Raw genomic sequence first — 22,269 nt, 5'->3', positions numbered from 1 at the left:
GGGGAAGGAGGAGGGGACCCATGGTGAGGTAATGGGCAGGTGAGAAGAAGTAAAAGGTCAGAGTGGGGAGGGATTTGTTTATTGGAAAGAGAAATTGCTATTCAGGTTGGAGGTTATCAAGATATGTTGCTCCTCCACCCTGAGGGTGGCCTCATCTTAGCACAAGAGGAGTCCATGGACTGGCATGTTGGAGCAGGAATAGGGATTGGAATTAAAATATTTGGCCCTTTGGAATTCCCGCTTGTGGCGGATGGTACGAGGGTGCTCGATGAAGCAGTCCCCTAATTTACAATGGGTCTCACCAATGTAGAGGAGGCCGCATTGGGAGCACCACAGACAACAGGTGACCACAGCAGATTCGCTGGTGAAGTGTTGCCTCACCTGGCCCTGAATGGAGGTGAGGGAGGGGGTGTATGGGCAAGTGTTGCATCTAGACTGCTTGCAGGGATATGTGCCAGGTGGGAGATGAGTGGGGAGGGATGAATGGTCAAGGAAATCACAGAGGGAAGGACCCCCACAGAGAGCAGAGGGAGGGAGGTAAAGGTAATTGATAAGAATGTGAAAGGGAATGAATTAAGAGGACAAAAAAGAGAATGGAACTTTTGTATTGCTCTGTTGGAAGCCAGCATTTACTTGATGGGCTGAATGGTGTTCTTCAGTGTCTTAATAGACATATATTACTTAGATGTTAATGATATATTGTTGAGCTACTATTTGCCTGAATAGGCAGACAGCAGCTCATTGATCGGTCAGTCACTGAAACATTTATTAGACAGATAGCAATGGCATGTTGCTGGACTTATACTGACCAGTTTGTATACTGTTCCTGCCAGCAGCCTCTCCAAAGGGAGAAAAGAAAAAAGCACATCGTCACTGTCCCAAGAAGAAAGATCCAAAACTGAAGAAGGCCGAGCGAAGCCCATGCGAGTAGTGATCAACTTCAGAGCCATTAAGATAAGGACAACAAACTCCAGGGAATTGAGGAGAGAATTCACAGCACTCAGGCATTTGAGAAATAAAACTTCACTAAAATATAAATGCATCCATTTGTGTCTTTAGAAAATGGTGGGTTAACTCCAGCTATATCTGAGAAAACAAACTTGTAAGATATCATCCATTGCTGACTCCACCCACCCAACCCTTCCCCCTCACCTGGTCTCACCCTTCACCCGCTCCTCTCGTTCACCCCTTCTTATTCTGGCCTCTACCCCTTCCTTCCAGCCCTGTCGAAGGGTCTCTGACCAAAACATCGACCATTTATTTCTCTCCAAAGATGCTACCGACCTGCTGAGCTCCTCTGGTATTTTGTTCAAGAAGGTGGTCAGTGTCATCGGCCTGTATTTGACTGGTCACCCTCTCTGACTTCCCTCCATCTTCTTTTGTATTTCTTATACCCCTCGAGCACTCCGTTTGTTCCTTGTTACCCATACATGTTCTGCACCTCCTCCTTCTTGTTAACCAGGGGTTAATACACCTCAAAATCCAAAATTCCCTCAACCTCTTAGCCTTGCCTTTTATTCTGCCGGAAACATACAAACTCTGTACTCTCAGAAGTTTTGCTTTTGAAGGCCTTCCACTTACAAAGAATCCATTGCCAGAAGACCAGTCCACACCTGCCAGTTCCTTTCTGACATCATCAAAGTGGCCGTTCTCCAGTTTAGAATATCAACCCGATGACCAGTCCGGTCATTCTTTATAATTATCTTGAAGATAATGGTGTTATAATCACTGGCCCCGAAGTGTTCCACTACACACAGTTGTGTCATGTGCCTTGCCTCATTTGTCAATAGGAGATCCAGTGTCATTCTCTCTCATTGGAATCTCTATACATTGGTTAAGGAAATTTTCCTAAATACAAACTCTCTCCATCAAGCCCCAGCCTATATGTGAAAAATTAAAATCACCTACTATTGCAATCTATTGCAATTGCAACTCAGGTTGGAGGAACAACACCTTATTTTCCGTCTGGGTAGCCTCCAACCCGATGGCATGAACATTGACTTCTCAAACTTCCGCTAGTGCCCCACCTCCCCCTCGTACCTCATCTGTTATTTATTTATTTATGTACACACATTCTTTTTCTCTCTCTCTCCTTTTTCTCTCTCTGTCCCTCTCACTATACCCCTTGCCCATCCTCTGGGTTTCTCCTCCTCCCCCTTGTCTTTCTCCCTGGGCCTCCTGTCCCACAATCCTCTCATATCCCTTTTGACAATCCACTGTCCAGCTCTTGGCTCCATCCCTCCCCCTCCTGTCTTCTCCTATCATTTTGGATCTCCCCCTCCCCCTCCCCCTCCAACTTTCAAATCTCTTACTAGCTCTTCTTTCAGTTAGTCCTGACGAAGGGTCTTGGCCCGAAACATCGACTGTACCCCTTCCTAGAGATGCTGCCTGGCCTGCTGCGTTCACCAGCAACTTTTATGTGTGTTACTATTGCAATCTTATATTTCTTGTAATAATCTGTCATCTTGCTACAAATTTTCTCCTCTTCATCCCACACACTATTGGGAGGGCTGTAATATAATCCCATTAATGTAGTCATCCCTTTCTTATTCCTCAGTTCCACTCAGATAGCCTCCAGTCAGTCCTGTCTGAGCACCGCCATGATATTTTCCCTGAAGAGTAAGGCAGATGCTCGCAATGTAATTCCTCCCCCTCTGTGAAGTCTAAAACAACAGAGCCCTGGAACATTGAACTGCCAGTCCTGCTCTTCCTGCAACCAAGTCTCACTAATAACTTCAATATCATATTTCCACATGCTGCTTTAAGCTCGTCTGTCTTACCTACAGTACTCCTTGCATTGAAATAGACACAACTCGGGACATTAGTCCCAACATGCTCAAATTTCCAGATCCCATCTTTGTGTGTAGGCTTCCCATCTACTTTTCCCACAACCGATCCGCTCACTAGCTGCCCTAACACTCTGGTTCCCACCCCCCTGCACCACTCACTGGCGTGGTTCCTCTAGTTCCCTGTGATTGTGGGGTTTGGCTCAGAGTTACAGTCACTCTTCTCCATGGGAGAGAGAAGGAAGTATCGGCCGCAGTCTGTGATCTTCCCGATGGATTCCAGATTATGCAAGGCAAGACGTATGGTGGAAGGGTATCAGCACACTCTCCCTCTTCTGTCCGACCACCACCTCATTCATCTTTCTCCTCAGCAGCATGCCCCTACACCACTCCCTTTCCCCCAATTCCAGAAAACATCCGAAGCAGGAGGTGATTGTCGAATGTTTCGAGCCTGCTTTGTGTTCGTTATCTCCCCCGAGCCAGTTTCCTGCGCTGTACCTTTGACCCTCAATTCCTTTAATATCCAGAAATTCCTCAATCATTGATTTGAATTATTTCAAGGGACTCAGTATCTGAAACCTTCCGAGGTTTGATGAATACCAAATATCCATCACTATTGGTGTAAAACAGCTTCTCTCACCTCAGATCTGGGTGACCTTTCGTTACTCTGTGTCCGCTGATGGTAGATCTCTCAGCCAAAGGAAGCATTGTCCCTGCATTCACTGATTGAGCTCTTTTGGTGTGATCTGTTCTCATTCATCTAAATTCTAGAGAATATAGTCCCCATCTCCTGACAACATAAACTTGCCACACCCCAAAACCAGTTAAATGAATCCTCACTGCACGCCCTCTATGGTAGGTTCAACCTTTCTCAGGTACACAACACTCCAGGTGTATTCTCAGGTACATAATTCTACAGGTGCATTCTCGGGTACACAACTCTCCAGGTAGTGTTTTAGGTACACAACTCTCCAGGTGCATTCTCAGGTACACAAATCTCCAGGTGCATTCTCAGGTACACAACTCTCCAGGTACATCCTCAGGTACACAATTCTCCAGGTACAATCTCGGGTGCACAACACACCAGATGCATTCTCAGGTACACAACTCTACAGGTACAGTCTCGGGTGCACAACACTCCAGGTACCGTCTCGGGTGCACAACATACCAGGTGCATTCTCAGGTACACAGCTCTACAGGTGCATCCTTTCTCAGGTATACAACGCTCCAGGTACATTCTCAGGTACACAATGCTACAGGTACATTCTCAGGTACACAACTCTCCAGGTACATTCTCAGGTGAACAATTCTCCAGGTACACCCTTTACCCAACATGGTCTCTACCCTGGGTAAAATGTTGTGACGATTCACTTTATCTATGCTCCTCAGGATTTAACAAACCTCTCTAAGGTCATCACTCAGCCTCCTACACCCCAAGGAAAGGAGTTCCAGTAAATGCAGTCTCTCCAATCCCAGTAGCATTTTCATGACTCTTTCCTGCAGTTTTTCCAATTTGACGATTGTCCTTTCACTGGGCAGCCAGAACTGTGCACAGTATGAGACTGTGACCCTTGGTTCCAGAAACCACAGCCACAAGAAATTAATTCCGTATCTACTTCGTCAAGCCCCATGAGAATTTTATACATTTCATCAGTCCAACTGCCATTCTTCTGAAGTCAGGTTGCACAGACTTTATTCTGTTGTCATGTATCACCTCAGGAACCAATCATCGCTGCACTTCCAAAACAAGTGTATCTTTCATTCAGTGGTGACACCAGATCTGGAGACATTATTCCAAATGTGGCGTCAGTGGGGCCGAATGTAACCGGAAAAAATATTTCTTCATTCCTTTACTCAATTTCTCTTGCAATAAAAGCATATATATAACTGTCCTTCCTAGTTCCTTGCTGTATCTGAATGTTACTTCTCAATTTATGTTAGTGACTCAAAAATGAGTTTTTATGACAGTTTGGTGTGTAAAAATCCCCAAATTTCCCCTAATTATCTTCCATTCTCCATAAACCTCAGCTGATCCAAAACCATGGAGTCTGTGGCCTAATTCAAGCACTGTTTCTGGTCCAAAAAGCAGCCAGTTTCAAACTCTCACCCTTGTGTTTGGGTGACTGTGTGGTCTCATCTCTCTACATCTCTGAGATGGTCTTCAGTTCCACAACACTGTACAGTCAGCCAGTACAAGCTCACTGTATGTCTTCATCTCCCATTACTTCGCCATTGGTCACTGGGCTTCAAACTCTGGAATTCCCTCTATAAATACATGAGCCCTGCAGGCCCCTGTGGTGTGCTGTAGAGTGTTGGGCTTCTAGATTTCTCAAGCACCTGTCTTTACTAACTGTTGTCTTAACCAGAATTGTAGAGTCCTTACATTTTCTGTTTAAACTTGTGAAGTTAATTGTGACTGGCATAGGTTTTCTGCAGTCTATGATTATTGAAAGCGGATTCTCGTTTAGTGCTGTACACGGAGTCGTTTTATGCAGAATAATTTCTCAGTCATGCAACTGTGGGAAATGCAATATTTGCACCTAAATCTCCTACAGTTTTGGTCCTGTATCTAAGAAAGAATGTGTTGGTATTGGAGAGAGTCCAGAGGAGATTCAGGAGATAGATCCCAGGGATAAGAGGGTTAACGTATGAGGAGTGCTTGATGGCTCTGTGCCTGTGCTCGCTGGAAAATTGAAGAATGAGGGGTTAGTTTATTGAAACCTGTCAAATATTGACAGGTCTGGATAGAGTGGATGTGGGGAGGATGTTTCCTATAGTGGGGGAGTCTTGGATCAGAGTGCACAGCCTCAGAATTGAGGGATATCCATTTAAAACAGAGATGAGGAAAGCTCTTTAGGCAGAGGGTGCATACTACCACAGTCTGAGCTCATTTTCTCTCCTGTTAATTCCCAAATCTCATTCATGTCTCTTTCAGGTGATAATTGTGCTGGAATTGTGAATGAATAATGTGAATAATTCTTTAGCCAAAGGGTGGTAAATCTTGGAATTCTTTGACACAGATGCCTGTGCAGGCTAAGTCATTGGGTATATTTAAACCAGAGGTTGATGGGCTTTTGATTGATCAGGGAGTCAAAGGTTACAGGAAAAAGGAAGCAGAAAGGGGTGGACAGGGATAATAAATCTGCCATGATGAAATGGCAGAGAAGACTTGATGGACCAAATGGACCGTGAGGAAATGGCAGAGAAGACTTGATGGACCAAATGGACCGTGATGAAATGGCAGAGAAGACTTGATGGACCAAATGGACCATGATGAAGTGGCAGAGAAGACTTGATGGACCAAATGGACCATGGTGAAGTGGCAGAGAAGACTTGATGGACCAAATGGACTAATTCTGCTCCTAGGACTTATGATCCTACCTCACCACCATCCAGATCAGACAAATATTTGCGTGCACCTCCTCCAATCTTGTCCACAGCACTTGGTGCTTTCTGTGTGGTCTCCTCCACAGTGGGGGGGGTGGGGGAGAGGGGGAAACAAAGTAGTGATTAGGTGACAATTTTGCAGAACACCTACACACTGTCTGCAGCAACCATGCTGAGTTTCCAGTTATATGTCATCTAAATTCCTCTTCCCATTTCCACCATGACCTGCCAATTCTCGGCCTTCCCCACCGTCACGGTGAGGCCAAACACAAAACAGAAGAACGAAACCTCATATTCCACATGGAAATTGCAACCCAGTGGTACAAGCACTAAATATTCCAATCTCCGGAAACCCACATTCTGTTATTGTTTTACCTTGTTCTATCTGAAAGCATTGTGTAATGATTTGATCTGTATGAAATGTATACAAGACAAGCTTTTCACCGTATCTTGGTACATTTGACAATAATAAACCAATCCCAGTTCCTGGGTTCCCTCTCTCTCCTGGTTTACTCATCTCCGTCACTCAGTTTCGTTCCTTTGTTCCACCTGGTTCCACCTCCCTTTCACCCACTCACTACAACACTACAACTTCTACTTCTCCAGTCTCCTCCCCAGTTGGTTCCATTTGCCACTTATTCCTCCCTTACCTTGTTCACCTTTCTTATTTATCCTGTCCTAACATCTGCAGCTTCTTCTGTCTCCACTTATCACCTTCCGCCCTCTGTCTCTAACTCACCCCTCCCCTCCTCCATCATGTCTCCTCTTTTTTTTTCTCTTCCCTTATCTATCTCTACCTTTCACCCACCAGCTACCATCTCTAACTCCACTCCTTACTCTCCTCCAGCCAAGCTCCACCTGCCCATCATCTCCTTCCCCTACCAGCCCCTGTCTCACCCCATCCCTCACCCCTTTATTCTGGTTCTCTCCCCTCTCCACTGAGGCAGAGTCTTGATCTGAAAAAGTCAACCCTCCCTCTGCCTGCACAGATGCTGCCTGACCTACAGAGTACCTCCAGCAGTTTGCTTTTCTGCTCCTCATTCTACATCTGCAGTCTCTTGTGTCTCCCTTGTCCCTATACAGTTATTTCAATAGACACCACAACTCCAAAGCACCAAATGTATTAATAGCCCTACATGGCAAGCTGAAATCATGGATTAATACAATGTATGAAATGAGGTAGTTAATTGTGGTGACACTTTGCATCATAATTCTGCACACTATCCTTCATCGCTCTCCTTTGGGGCCTGATTATGTCCAACAGCTTCATCATGAACGTTAATTGGGCAGATACAAGATGTCCTGCAGGACATTTTCAAGGCAAGTGCTTGGCAACTGTTGAAGTTTTATTTTGAAGTACAGTTCCTGATGGAATGCAAGGGAATTCAGGAACCAAGTTGCATACAGCAAGGTTTATAATGCTGCTCGAGTGATCTGTTTGGACACCACAAAGTGCTCCTTGCTCACCCTCAAAATAGTTGCCATTGAATCTTTTGGATGTTGCATAATGATGAAGACAAAAAAGGACCCCTGAAATTATTTCTAAAGTGACCTGAAATTGAAGTTGTGGAGGACAGGCCATTTATGTGGCAGAGGAAATCTAGAAAGGTCACAACATATGAACTTATCAACATGCTCACATCCTGCTACTGCCATCAGGAAGGAGGTACAAGAGCCTTGGGACCCACACCTCCAGGTTGAGGAACAGTTATTACCCCTCGCTCATCAGGGTCTTGAACCACAGAGGATAACTTCACTCAACTTCACTTGCCCTCTCATTGAAATGTTCCCACAACCTATGCACTCACTTTCAAGACCTCTTCATCTCATGTGGTTGATATTTATTTCTTATTTATTTATTTATGATGGTGGTTGTGGTAGTTTTGATTTTTTTTTTTGTTTGGTTGTACAGTTCGTTGTCCTTTGGTCGAACTGGTTGAATGCCCAAGTTGGTGCAGTCTTTCATTGACTATATTATGGTTATTACTCTGTTGTGTATTTATTGAGTATGCCCACAAGAAAGTGAATCCCAGGGTGCATATGGTGACACATACGTACTTTGATAATAAATTTACTTTGAACTTTTCATAGCTGAACAGCAGCACAAGGCAGCCAATCAGCAACACCACCTCTGGATAATAGATAACACAGAACATGTGGACCATGTGGCTGTTTCATGTCCCTATCAGTCAGTGACAGCCTGCCCTATCTTATTCAGTCTGGGCCCTTGGGACGTGCAGACACCCACAGGCCTTAATAACCATGAGGTGAGCTGGTGTTAAGTGAAGCATAGGATAATTATATTTGTATTGCGCTCTTTCAAAGTTTAGAATGTTTCAACCCACTCCTCAAGAGTCTGTGCTAAATCTGAATGAGCCATGTGATAACAGTAGGGACGGGTAACCAATAGCATGTTTGGACGCAGCTTACGAAAGGCAAGGGAAGAGGAGACATTTTCAGTTCAGAGAATGCTGCAGCTCGAGTGCTGCATTGAAGAGAAGGCAGACAGGCAACCCAGATCTCTCAGAGAGGGAGAAGCACAATGCCACAGTCTGAGCTCATTTTCTCTCCTGGTGCTGCAGCTGCTGTTAATTCCCGAATCTCATTCATATCTCTTTCAGGTGATAATTGTGCTGGAATTGTGAATGAATAAAGGATGCAGCAGGAGCAAGGCTGTTAATCTGGAAATCATTCATCAGTGAGAAGGGCCGGAATAGCTGCTGATGCCTTCAACACTGCAGTCTGATGACACGCTGTATGGGAAAATTCCTGATACCAACAAGGCCCTATCAAGTCCGCAGGACACAGGTACAGTGTGTAATGTTGTTGCCCAATATATCACTGAAGCTAATTGCCTACTTCCTCCAAGCTTCCCCACTCCGTCAAAGAGGCAGTCCAAATTCATTGGCCTTCATTACAGTTCCCCTGTGAGTATCCTTCATGCTTGAGATCAAAATAAGATTATAATATGAAATTTCAGTGACATTCAACCTAATTACATTAAACCTCCTTGATGATCTTTTTGTCTTTAAGGTTATAATCACCCATTCAGTAGCCTTTTCAATTTGTCCAACTGCATCCGTGATTTTTTTAATTTATGCTCTGTATAGTTTGAAAAGCAAAAAACTGCATATGTCCTTAATCTGAAATAAAAACAGAAGATGCCAGGATAGTTATCAGATGTATCAGATTGGGTAAAATTCATGGAAAGAGGAACAGTTAACAATTGAAGTGAAATATCCTTGATGAGAACTGAGAAAGAGAGTTGGTCTAAGAGTGGAAGAGAAGCTGGGGGGAAGGACAATATCTGTAACTGGGTGAGATGATGCCATCATTAACTGGAGAATTTGGCTCCTTAGTCAGCGTGATGTGTTGCTAATGTTGTATAGTCTGCCTGACAGGGACATGCCCAACAATCCAGAATGTGCAAATGATGGAAAATAGCTGGAGAAGGATGGGAGATGAAAATGGGCAGTCTTGAGATGGACAGAAAGAAAGACAGTTATACAGTGTATGGATATTGGTGAGGTTGCAGTTTGAAATGAGAGACACACAAGAGATTTGCATATGGTGGGAATCTTGAGCAATGCACACTAAATGCCAGAGGAACTCAGTAGACAAAACAGCATCTATGGAGGGAAATGAAACGTTGACTGTTCATCTTCTCCACTGATGCAGAGTGACCTGCTTGTCTTTCTCCAGAATTTTGCATGTGTTCCTTTGAAATTGGAATTGGTTTATTGTTGTCATGTGTAACGAGATACAGTGAAAAGCTTGTCCTGCGTACTGTTCATGCAGATCAATCCCTTACACAGTACATTGAGGTAGAACAAGATAAGCTAATAACCGAATGCAAAATAATGTGTAACAGGGACAGAGAACGTACTATTCAGGTACACAATAATGTGCAAGATCATAACGAGATAAATGTCAGGTCAAGAGTCCACCTCATTGTATTAGAGAACAATTCAACTGTCTTATAACAGTGTGGTAGAAGCTATCTTTGATCCGTGGTGTATGCCTTCAGTCTTCTGTATCTTCTGCCCAATGGGAAAAGGGAGACAATACCAGTCCCAGACCAGTGTCAGTTGGAACAGGGATAACATGCTATAATGGACTACCAAACAAAGTCGAGCAGTATTGCTGTCAACACCGCATCCATTCCCAAAGAGCTTTACACATTCTACTAATGGTTTGAATAGAAGGAGGTTGGTATAGTTCAGAATTCAGAATATTGCATTCTGCTTTGGTCAGCCTGCTGTAGGAAAGATGTCATTAAGCTGGTAAGAGTACAAAGGAGATTTACAAGGATGTTGCCAGGACTGGAGGAACTGAGTTATGGAAAGAGGTTGAGCAATTTGGGACTTTTTTTCATTGCAGCATAGAAAACTGAGGTGGTGATCTTACAGAGGTAAATAAAATCATAATAGCCATAGATTGGATGAATGCATGGTCTTTTCCCCCAAGGTTGGGTAATTTTGCCAAGACTAGAGGACATGTTTAATGTGAGAGGGGAAAGATTTAATGGGAACCTGAGTGGTAATTTTTTCATCCAGAGGGTGATCAGTATATGGAATGAGCTGCCAGAGGAAGTGGTTTTGGCAGGTACATTATCAACATTGGACAGGAAAGGTTTAGACAAATATGGCCAAACACAGGCAAATGGAATTAAATTAGATGGGAACCTTGGTTGGCATGGGCCAAGTAGGCTGCCGGGCCCATTTCTGTTCTCTATGAATCTATGACCCCATTAGCAGAAGTTGGAGAATTCAGTATTGAGTTCTACAGATGACAAGATGCCCTGACAGAGAGGGGAAAAAAAGACAAGCTGCAGTTTCATTGAGCCTTGGTGTAACACTGCAGGATGCTGCAGACAGAGAGGTCAGGGTGGGACAAGGACACAGTGACAGGCAACCAGGAGCTCCAGGTCACTCCTGTAAACTGAACACTAGCACTCCACGAGTGATCACCCATACCTGTATTTTGTTCCTCCAGTGTAGAGGAGACCTCAGTGTGTTACTAAATACAGTACACTGGACAGGAAGAAGTGCAAGGGCTTCACCTGGGAAGGCTGTTCAGATCCCTGGATGCAGTGAATGGAAGAGGTGCAAGGCTGGGTCTGCATCCCCTGCAGGGAGACTAGAGAGTCGTGAAGAGGCTGATCATTAAGAACCCATGCCATCTGGGACATGCCCTCTTCTCATTTCTATTATCAGGAAGGAAGTACAAGAGTCTCAAGACCCACACTCGATGTTTTTGGAGCAGCTTCTTGTTCTTAACATCTGATTTCAGAGCGATCCATGAACCCAAGAACACAATCTTGCTATTCCTCTTTTGCACTATTTATTGACTAATATTTGTAATTTATCGTAATTCTTTATTTCACATTGCAGGTTCAGGAAAAAAAAAACAAATTTCACAACTTCTGTCCATGATAATAGCCCTGGTTCCGATTCCAATCCTGACTGCAAAATGCCAAAAGGGGAGGGGAGGGCAATATGTGTCTGGTGGAGTAATCATGTTGGATTTACACTCATTAGACATAGAAACAGAGTCCTCTAGCTCTGTGCCCACCACCAACTGCCCTTGCATTCTAATCCAATTTACCAGCATTTGGTTCATAGCAACTCAAGGGCTCGAATGGTGGAGCGGTCTCCTCCTGCGCTGAAATACAAAATCATTAAAAAGCAAAAGCTGCTTCCGCTGGGAATCTGAAATAAAAACGGAAATATTTGGAGATACTCAACAGGTCTGGAAGCATTTATAAAAACAAGAAAAATGTTATACTTCATGCAAATGGTCTTTCATTAACTCAGATCTTTTAGGTCATCATCCTGAAACATTAATTGTGTTTCTCTCTTTGTAGCTACTGCCTGAACTGATGAGTATCTCCAGCATTTTCTGTTTGTATTAGAGAAGTGGTCCTTATCAGTTTTTAATCAGGGGGGAAGCAATGATTTTCAATTAATGAAGAGTGAAGGAAACAGTATTATGCGATTAAATTTCTGAGCAATTGCCAGCTCATTATTATGCTGCTCTTTGTGGGATTTTGTTCTGTCTTTTCTCTACATTTCAGAAGTCCTGCAGGGCTGTCAAGCAAATTGGGGGAATCACAGAGCTGAGAATCGGGCTTTAGGAATGCAAGTCTTTGTCTTTAGTCTGCTCTTCTTGCACTGTTAGAGTTGTGCTGGAGCTTTGTTTTGTGAAAATCGAGCTACCTTTGAGAATTGAGGCACCGTTTCGCTGCTGCTGAGGCAGGAAATCATTGATTCATGTTCCATGGAACGAAGTACCGACAGCTTATCTCATCCTAGAGTTCAGATGAATTATGATAAGTGAAGTGTGAAGCTGATAAGAGTTGCTTGCGCATTACTCAACCTATTCCTGCTGCGGTATTAATAGAAAAGAGTGCAACATCAGATCGGATATTGCACTGTAGTATCAGTTTTGATCATGTGTCGGTTCTTCAGAATGAGAAATGAACAGTCAACCTGCCACTCCAATAGAGATTGCTACCGAGAGGGATGGTTAATATCTTCGGTGAAGCTGACTGAATGATTAAATACGGGTTTCCAACACTACAACATGTCTTACTGAAGGAATTCAGAACTTAGAACAGTACAGCACATTACAGGCCCTTCGGCCCATAGTGTTGTGCTGATCAATCTAATCCTTCCCTCCTACACAGTCCATAAGCATCTATTTAAGTCCCTATCTTAAATGTCCCTGATGTATCAGCTGCTACCATCACCCTGGGCAGTTCATTCCAGACACCCACCAGTCCCTGTAAAATAAAATACTACCTCTGACAGTTCCTCTACACTTAACTCCACACACCATTAATGAATCTCTTCTGGTATTGGCTATTCCTGGCCTGAGTAAAAGGTATTGGCTATGAATTCCACAGATTGACCACCCTCTAGCTAAAGAAGTTGCTCCACATCTCCATTTTAAATGCAGGTCCCTTTGATCCTCGGCTCCCCCCACCATAGGAAACATCCTTACCTCATCCACTGTATTGAGGCCTCTCAACATTTGATGGATTTCAATGAATTATTCTGAATTCCAAGGGTTACAGACCCAGAGACATCAATCAATCCTCATATGATAACCCTTTCATTCCCAACACTGTATTCCCTCCGCCATGTCTTTGCCCATTCTCCTAATCTGTCCTTTTGCAGCCTCCCTGCCTCCTCAACACTACCTGCCCATCCACCTACCTTCATATCATCCACAAATTTAGCAACAAAAGTCATCAATTCCGTCATCCAAATCATTGACATACAACATAAAAAGAAGCAATCACAACACAGACCCTCTGAGGAACACCACTAGTTACCAGCAGCCAACCAGAAAAGGCTCCCTTTATTCCCACTCTTTGCCTTCTGCCAATCAGAAAGTGCTTTATACATGTTGGCATCTTTCCTGTAATACCATGGGTTCCTCCTTTAGCCAGAGGGTCGTGGATTTGTGGAATTCGTTGCCACATATGGCTGTGGAGACCCGATCATTGAGGGTGTTTAAGGAGGAGATTGACAGGTATCTAATTAGTCAGGGTATCAAGGGATATGGGGAAAAAGCCGGAAATTGGAACTAGATGGGTGAATAGTTTAGCTCATGGGGGAGCTGCGGAGCAGACTCAATGGGTCGAATGGCCTACTTCTGCTCCTTTGTCTTGTGATCTTGTGATCTAATTTGTCAAGCAGCCTCACGTGTGGCACCTTGTAAAAGGCCTTCTGAGAATCCAGGTGCACAACATTCACCGATTCTCCTTTGTCTATCCTGCTTGTTATTTCCTCAAAGGATTTCAACAGATTTGTCAGGCCCTTAAGGAAACCATGCTGACGACGGCCTATTTTAACATGTGGCTCCAAGTACTGAAACCACGTCCCTAACAAACAACTCCAACATCTTCCCAACTACTGAGGTCAGACTAACTGGCCTATAATTTTCTTCCTTCTGCCTCTCTCCCTTCTTGAAGAGTGGGGTGACATTTGCACATAGAATTCTCCAACTTCCGGTAATTCCCTCCCCCTCCCTTCCCCTATCCCTATGTCACTCTGCCCCCTCCCCCAGCTAACTACCACCTCCCTCATGTTCCCGCCTCCTTCTACTACCCATTGTGTTTTCCCCTATTCTTTCTTCACCTTTCCTGCCTATCACCTCCCTGCCTCCCTTCCCCCACCCCTTTATCTTTCCCCTTACTGGTTTTTCACCTGGAACCTACCAGCCTTCTCCTTCCCACCCTCCCCCCACCTTCTTTATAGGGCCTCTGCCCCTTCCCCCTGCAGTCCTGACGAAGGGTTCCGGCCTGAAACGTCGACTGATCTTTTTCACGGATGCTGCCCAACCCATTAAGTTCCTCCGGTGTGTTGTTTGTGTTTGCAATTTTCCAGTTCGCCGTAATCATGCCAGAATATATTGATTCCTGAAAGATCATTGCTAATGCCTTTGTAATCCCTTCAGCCATCTCTTTCAGAAACCTGAGGTGTAGACCAACTGATCCAGGTGATTTATCTACCCTCAGACTTTTCAGTCTCCCAAGCAACTTCTCCTTAATAACAGCAGCTTCACTCACCTCTACCCCCCGTCACTCTCAAGCTTCCGGCATACCGCTCGTGTTTTCCACAGTGAACATTAATGCAAAAATACTTCTTCAATTTGTCCACCATTTCCTTGCCCCCATTGGCTCTCTAATCAATTCTGTTTCATTGCACAACACCAAATCCAGAATAGCTGATCCCCTAGAGGGCTCAATCATGAGCTGCTCTAAAAAGCTACCTTGCAGGTGTGCTACAATTCTCTCTCTTGAGATTCAGCACCATCCTAATTTTCCCGATCCACTTACACCTTGAAATCCCTCACAGCTATTGTAGTATTGCCCTTTTGACAAGCTTTTTCTATCTTCTGTTGTAACTTGTAGGCTACATCTTTACTACAGTCTGGATAACTTCTATCAGGGGTCTTTTTAACTCCTGCAATTCCTCAGCTGTACCTGCAAGGATTCTACACCTTCCAACCCAATGCCACCTCTTTCTAAGGATTTGATTTCATTTTTTTTTACCAGCAGAGCCACTCCATCCTCTCTGCCTACCTGCCTGTCCTTTTGATACAACGTGTATCCTTGGGTATTAAGTTCCCAGTTATACTCTTCTTTCAGCCATGACTCAGTGATGCCCACAACATTATACCTGCCAATCTCTAACTATCCTGCTACAAGTTCATCTACTTTATTCTATATACTGTTTGCATTCCAATATAACACCCTCAGTACTGTATTCATCACCCTTTTCGATATAGTCCTCCTTTTACATTTCACCTCGTTCTGTTGACTGCAATTTTGCCCTATCATCAGCCTGTCCTTGCTAGCAGTCTGACTACACACTGCCTCTGTCTGTAAACAACTGCCCCATCTTCAGCCCTATCACTCCAGTTCCCATCCCCCTGCCAAATTAGTTTAAACCCTCCAGAACTGCTCTAGCTAACATGCCCGCAAGGATATTGGTGCCCCTCGGTTTCATGTGTAACTTGCCCCTTTTGTATAAGTTGTACCTTCTCCAGAAGGGATCCTAATGATCCAGAAATCTGCATCCCTGCCACCTCCACCAGTTCCTCACCCATGCATTGATCTGCCAAATGCTTCTATTTTTACTCTCACTGGCATGTGGCACATGCAGCAATCCAGAGATTACTTCTCCGGAAATCCTGCTTTTCAAATTACCACCTAGCTCCCTTAAATCTCTCTTCAAGACCTTCTCGCCTTTCCTCCCTATGTCATTGGTGCCAATATGTAACATCCTGGATGCTCATCCTCCGCCTTAAGAATGCCGTGGACCTGCTCGGAGACATCCTTAACCCTGGCACCTGGGAGCCAACATACCATGTGGGTTTCTGTTTCACGTCCACAGAATCACACCTCTATTCCACTAACTATGGAACCTCTATCATTACTGCAACTCATTTCACTTCTTCTAAGCCACAATGCCTGACTCAGTACCAGAGACCCAATCACTGGGGCTCCTGCCTGGTAGCTCACCCCCCCTCAACGGTATCCAAAACAGCATACAGTACTTATCATTGAGGGTAATGAACGCAGGGCTACATTGCAATGGCTGCCCATTTCCCTTCCTTCTTCTGACAGTCACCCAGTTACCTGCTTCCTGCATTCTAGGAGTGACTACCTCCCAGTAGCTCCTATCCATAAGGTTCCTCCTATAAGGAGGAACTACACCTTATATTCCGTCTGGGTAGCCTCCACCTGATGGCATGAACATCGACTTCTCTAACTTCCGCTAATGCCCCACCTCCCCCTCTTACCCCATCCGTTATCTATTTATGTACACACATTCTTTCTCTCACTCTCCTTTTTCTCCCTCTGTCCCTCTGAATATACCCCTTGCCCATCCTCTGGGTTCCCACCCCCCTTGTCTTTCTTCCCGGATCTCCTGTCCCATGATCCTCTCATATCCCTTTTGCCAATCACCTGTCCAGCTCTTGGCTCCATCCCTCCCCCTCCTGTCTTCTCCTATCATTTTGGATCTCCCCCTCCCCCTCCAACTTTCAAATCTCTTACTAACTCTTCCTTCAGTTAGTCCTGACGAAGGGTCTCGGCCTGAAACGTCGACTGTACCTCTTCCTAGAGATGCTGCCTGGCCTGCTGCGTTCACCAGCAACTTTGACGTGTGTAGCCCATCATTTCCTCAGTCTCCCGTATGAGCCAAATGTCTTCGAGCTGAAGCACCAGTTCCTTAATGCATTGTCTGAGGAGCTGCTGTACATGGTGCAGATGTGATTACCTGGGAGGCTGTAGCTCTCACAGAATTCCCACATCTTGCACAAAGAACATAACTGCCCCTGGAGTCATCCTCTCTGCTCTATGTCCTAACAGACAGTGAATGAAGAATAAAGAAGAAGAAGAAACTTACCAGATACTTAACTCACTGAAGCCTGATCTCGCGTAAGCCTGATGAGCCAAAGCCAAAGCCTCCCCACTCTAACACTAGCCCACTCACACAATGGTCGCCCCAACAATGACCAAACTATTTGTCCCTGCCTTATTTTATTTGCCCTTGCTAATAAATCATGTTCACTGATTGTCCACAGTTCAAAGTCCGAAGACTGCTGCAAAGTGCTGCTTTTTTAATCTTCAATCGCGGACCTGTGTGACTCAAAGCATCCAAGACCCATAAATTTGCATTCTAGTAGCCCTATAGGTAGTAACAATATGTTTTAAATATTGATTTTAACACAAAAAAAACACCTTTTATGGTTCCTAGTAACAATATTAAAAGCCACTTGCACACAACCACAGAAAGAACTATTTGCATACATGTTAATAATTTATGGTTTTGAGGGACATCTGGAAAAAAGTAGAGATGAAAAGGTTGAATGGAGTGTAAAGGAGAAATAGGCAGCCATCTCAATGCTATCATCACACCTCATCTTAGCATCAAATATGACACCAAGTTTTTTTAGCAATCTGTATGAATCTCAGGTAGCTGCCAAGGAAAGGGGTCATCCTGGTGGTTGGAAAATGGAGCTTTGATCTGTGGTCTGTTCAGATGGCCCGCTGAGTAAGAGTTCTTGTTACTGTGGCAAGGGCAGGAATTTGATGAAGGGATTCAAACATGGAGTGTTGGGGAAGGTAAATGTTAATATTGTTGATGCAGGACCTGACACAGGTTTTCAACCTGAAATGTCAACAATATGTTTTTTTTCCCCATGGAAGCTTCTCGACCCGTTGAGCTCCTCTAGCAGCGTGTTTGTTGCTCCAGATTCCAGCATCTGTTTGGGAGTTTCCAGTTTATTCATGGAAAAGTAGATCCAAGGAGGGGTAACAGTGTACAACTACACAGGGCTCAGGGATTTTTCTTTAAACAAGGTTGGTGATGGTAGGTTTCGAGAAGGATAGTGCAGTACTCTGGGATAGATTAGATTAGTTTATGAGGACTCGCAGTCCTCTTTTATTGTCATTTAGTAATGCATGCATTAAGAAATGCTACAATGTTTTTCCAGAATGATATCACAGAAACACATGACAAACCAACTTAAAAACTGACAAAAACCACATAAGTATAACATATAGTTACAACAGTGCAAAGCAATACCGTAATTTGATAAGAACAGACCATGCACACGGTAAAAGTCTCAGAGTCTCTTGAAAGTCCCATCATCTCACGCAGACGGTGAACCTCCAGCGCTGCCAACTGGCCGATGCAGCATCCTGGAAGCATCCGACCACAGTCCGACTCCGAGTCCGTCCGAAAACTCCGAGCCTCCAATCCACCTCTTCGACACCGAGCACCATCTCTGACAAGTGCTTCGACCTCGGCCCCAGCAACAGGCGATAGGCAAAACCAAGGATTTGGGGCCTTCCCCTCCGGAGATTCTCGATCGCACAGTAGCAGCGGCAGCAAAGCAGGCATTTCAGAAGCTTTCCAGGTGTTCCTCTGTGCTTCTCACATCTGTCTCCATCAAATCAGGATTGTGCACGGCCCCCTAGTTAACACATATCGATATCAATTCGGAACGGTCGCGCCACCATCTTCATTGATGGTGAGATCAATTCATAATACTGAATGATCCTGGAGGAGAGATAGGTACTCAGAGGTTAGAAAAAGGTGGGCCAAGGCTGGAATAGGGTCCCGAAGCAAGTAGCCCTGGTAAAACCAAAACTGAGCAGGCCTGAACAGTCTATTACTGAGTGATGGTCTCTTGACAACGCATCAACCACACATTTCATTACCTTTCTGGTTATTTAGGGTAGATTGATGGGTGGTCTTTGGGTGATACATTCTAACTGCTCCACCACTTGAATGTCTTGAGATGCAATCAGTGGCAGAGCCCCAACATTCGATATCACCAGAATGCTGAAAATCAAAACGCTGCAGATGTTGGAAATCAGAAATAAAAGCAGCAAGTGCTGGAGATGTTCAATGGATTAGGCAGCATCTGTGGAATCAGAAGCAGAGTTAGCACTTCGGTCATTTGAAGAGGTGAGGAAACAAGCAGGTTCCGAATTGTGGGGTGGCGGGGAGGAGGTGGAGGAAACTGGGAGAGAGGGGTGTTTGTGAAAGGTTGGAGACTTAGATTGCTTAAATGCATGAATGGAAGAACATTGGTGAATAATTCCACTGCAAGGGAGACATTGAGCTTTCAATAACCGTCATGTCAATTCCTGAAGGGTCTCGGCCCAAAATGTCAACTCTCCCTCCATAGATGCTGCTTGCCTTGCTGAGTTTCTCCAGCATTTTAGGTGCGTTGCTCCCTGCTGTGTTCCATGTTTTGCCTCTTAAGCTCTTCCATTGAAGCCCGACATCAGTTCAAGGAACAGTTCTGTACGGGGATGCTTTACTCCTGAGAACCTTGATGAAAGATCCTCAGCCTTTTCTCTCTCCACTGATGCTACCTAATCTGCTGGGTGTTTCCATCATTTTCTTTAGGTTCAGATTTCTAGCAATTGCTGTATCGTGCCTCTCACGGTTCTAGAACATAGTTTATTTTTAGTGCTCTTATTATCTGTAACTTGGTTGTACAGGAATCATTGAGTCACATGCACAGTGTTAATCTCCACCCAACACAAATATTCCCTCCATTCTCTGTCCTGCCTCTTCTGTTTACCCAAAACACCTCTCCAAATTTGGTCAAGACATTGATTTTAAACCTTGGCTCGGTTTCTCTCCCCACAGAAGCTGTCGGGCAACCTGCGTATTTCCAACACATTCTGTTTTTGTGTCAGGACACCGGAATGTGGACTGGTTCCATAACTTCTCCTGTATCAAGTGGTGCCTGTTGTTTCTTGAACAGCGTTAAATGGCGCAGTCGTGACAGTGGACTCCATAGGACAGAACCAATAAGGACTATTTAGTCAGTGGCTCAGGTTCACCGTTTGCAATTAAGTGTTGGCTCGGAATGAGGTGAAGGGAAGTTTCTTCACTCCAGAGTAGTGGTTCCCAACCTGGGCTCCATGGACCCCTTGTTTACTGGTATTTGTCCATGGCATAAACCCCTGGTCTAGAAGGTAGTGAATCTTTCAAGTTACCTACCCAAGACTCTTGTCAAGTTTCAGACTCTGATTATATTCAAAACTAATATGATAGGTAAAACTCACGGGATGAGTTAATACAGAAAAATGACAGAGATAAAAGCTTGACTATAATCTTATTATTAAACAGCAGAGTAAAGGGCTGAACGAATTATCCCGGTTTGTATTATGTTCGTCTGCTTAAAGGAGATTGCAGACACATCAGCCTTGCCTTTGATATGTATTTGTTTTCCTTCTCCATTGTTGAGGACACAGTTGCAGCTATTTAATTGTGTTTAGTACTTAATTTTTTCCCATCATACACAGCAGAAAATAGCAGGTCTGCATTCCTGATTCAATTCTTTCTTCTAAACTTGTCCAGCAATGACTGATCTTGTTGATCAGTATGTGTTGTAGTATCAAAATGGTAATTCTTGTTTTGAGCTGAGCCTGAAGGCGTTCCTCGCCTGTTCTTCTGCACTCCTGATTGAACAATAACCACTCATCACTAGCTGAATGGCAATAATTCAGTGAGGGATATACCAGCCCTTAGGATTACAGCAGAACACAATTCTGCTGTTTCTAAGGTCCATGATGTCCAGTTTTGAGCTGTTCGATGATCTCAACAAAGGTTATGAGATAGTAAATCCAACCATTATTGTCAACAAGATGCATCTGCAATAGGTGGGATTAAGAAACTGTCACTCCCTTGTCTTACTCAATAACTTATAGAAGTGTTTTCCAAGGTTAGGGAATCAAGAACAAAAGAACATGGGTTTAAGCTGAGACGTGAGAGGTTTAGTAGGAACCTGTGGGACAACTTTTTCACTCAGATACGGAAAGGGCTGTCAGAGGAACTGTCAGAAACGGGCTCATCAACATTTAAAACGTTAGGCTCTCTGTTGGTTGGTGTTGACCATAGATGTTGCATCTGAGCTGTCCACATTATACACAAGCCAGGGGAGCTGCTGTCCTTGCCGCAGGCTTCCCCTCTCCACGCGGCTAATGAGCCCAAAGGAATGACACCAGCAACTTGGCAAGAGTTTCCAGCCAATATGGAACTCAATGTAGGACTACCTTAGGGATTCCAGCTCCAGAATTTTTCTCAACGTCTACTCCCAAAGCTTTTCCCATGAGTGGGTATAGCCGCAAGGCAGCAGAGGTTTGAGATCCGAGTTTTCCTTTTCCTAGATGAGCTGCCAACCACATTGATGAACTCCATCTGCCCGGAGCGACTGATTTTAAGGCCCCCTGCCTTGTCAGTAGGGGTTCTGACTCGTTTAGTAGCAAGGTTTTGCTGGATTTAGTAGCTAAGCCACACGTGAAGGCCAAGAGCTTGACTTGCTTGTCAGAGGCAATTTGAGACTCATGTCATTCGGAGCATTTAATAGCTAGTGGGAGCTTATCCCCACTACGCAACTCCCTCCCCCACCTATGATAACATTAAGGGACCACTTAAAATATACTTGGACAGATACATGGTTAGGAAAGGTTTAGAGGGGCATAGGAATATAGGACTAGCTTAAATGGTAATCTTGATTGACAAGGGCCAGTTGGGTCAAAGTGCCCACTTCCGTGACGTATGACTTTATTATGGTAACTCACTGCCTGCTAAGGACCAACTGGTAGCTCCACTCTTCACCAGCTTGCTCACTGCTATAGCTGGTCCATTCCACTAAGTCTATTCTCAGACTTTGTATTTATTCCAGCTGGTGTTCAAAACAGAGAAGTAAGGATAAATTATTTGGGAGGTGGGTAGGTGAAGGGTTTCTATGTCCATGTATGATGGGTTTCCACCTCAAGGTGTTAAGATTTCATGGCATGGGGAGTCAGTGCTGAAAACTCCCTCAGAACTATGTGCCAATGTCTGACCACTAGTGGTAGATCTGTCCTATCAGCGAGAAAGGATTTGAAATGGAGGAACCGGGGATGTTGGCTACAACAGTCAAGCTGTTGGTTGCCCCATGTTTCCCATTTAGGCCAAAGTCCATTTGTAGTTAGGAGCATTTTGTTGAAACGGCTGGACTATATGTGTCTTTTGAAGTCAAAGAGTCATAGAGCAATATGGCATGG

General features: G+C 44.4%; 1 protein-coding gene and 1 long non-coding RNA gene across 2 annotated transcripts in view; both read left to right on the top strand.

The window, feature by feature from the left end:
* The window catches only part of LOC140186440 (uncharacterized), a 143,898-nt gene that overhangs the window by 62,051 nt on the left and 59,578 nt on the right, over positions 1 to 22,269 (top strand). Inside the window, exon 15 of the mRNA XM_072240711.1 lies at positions 837 to 927. Coding sequence (XP_072096812.1) covers positions 837 to 927 — 91 coding nt within the window. The remainder of the gene's footprint in view (positions 1 to 836; positions 928 to 22,269) is intronic.
* LOC140186405 (uncharacterized) lies at positions 8,370 to 11,597 on the top strand. The gene is made up of 3 exons (XR_011882861.1): positions 8,370 to 8,440; positions 8,795 to 8,981; positions 11,169 to 11,597. It is a non-coding gene; the product is annotated as an uncharacterized lncRNA (long non-coding RNA).

Source organism: Mobula birostris, chromosome 22 (assembly GCF_030028105.1).
Source record: "Mobula birostris isolate sMobBir1 chromosome 22, sMobBir1.hap1, whole genome shotgun sequence".
In the NCBI taxonomy this organism is placed as follows: domain Eukaryota; kingdom Metazoa; phylum Chordata; class Chondrichthyes; order Myliobatiformes; family Myliobatidae; genus Mobula; species Mobula birostris.
The sequence above is the reverse complement of the archived record's forward strand: the minus strand, read 5'-3'. Positions and strand labels throughout refer to the sequence as shown.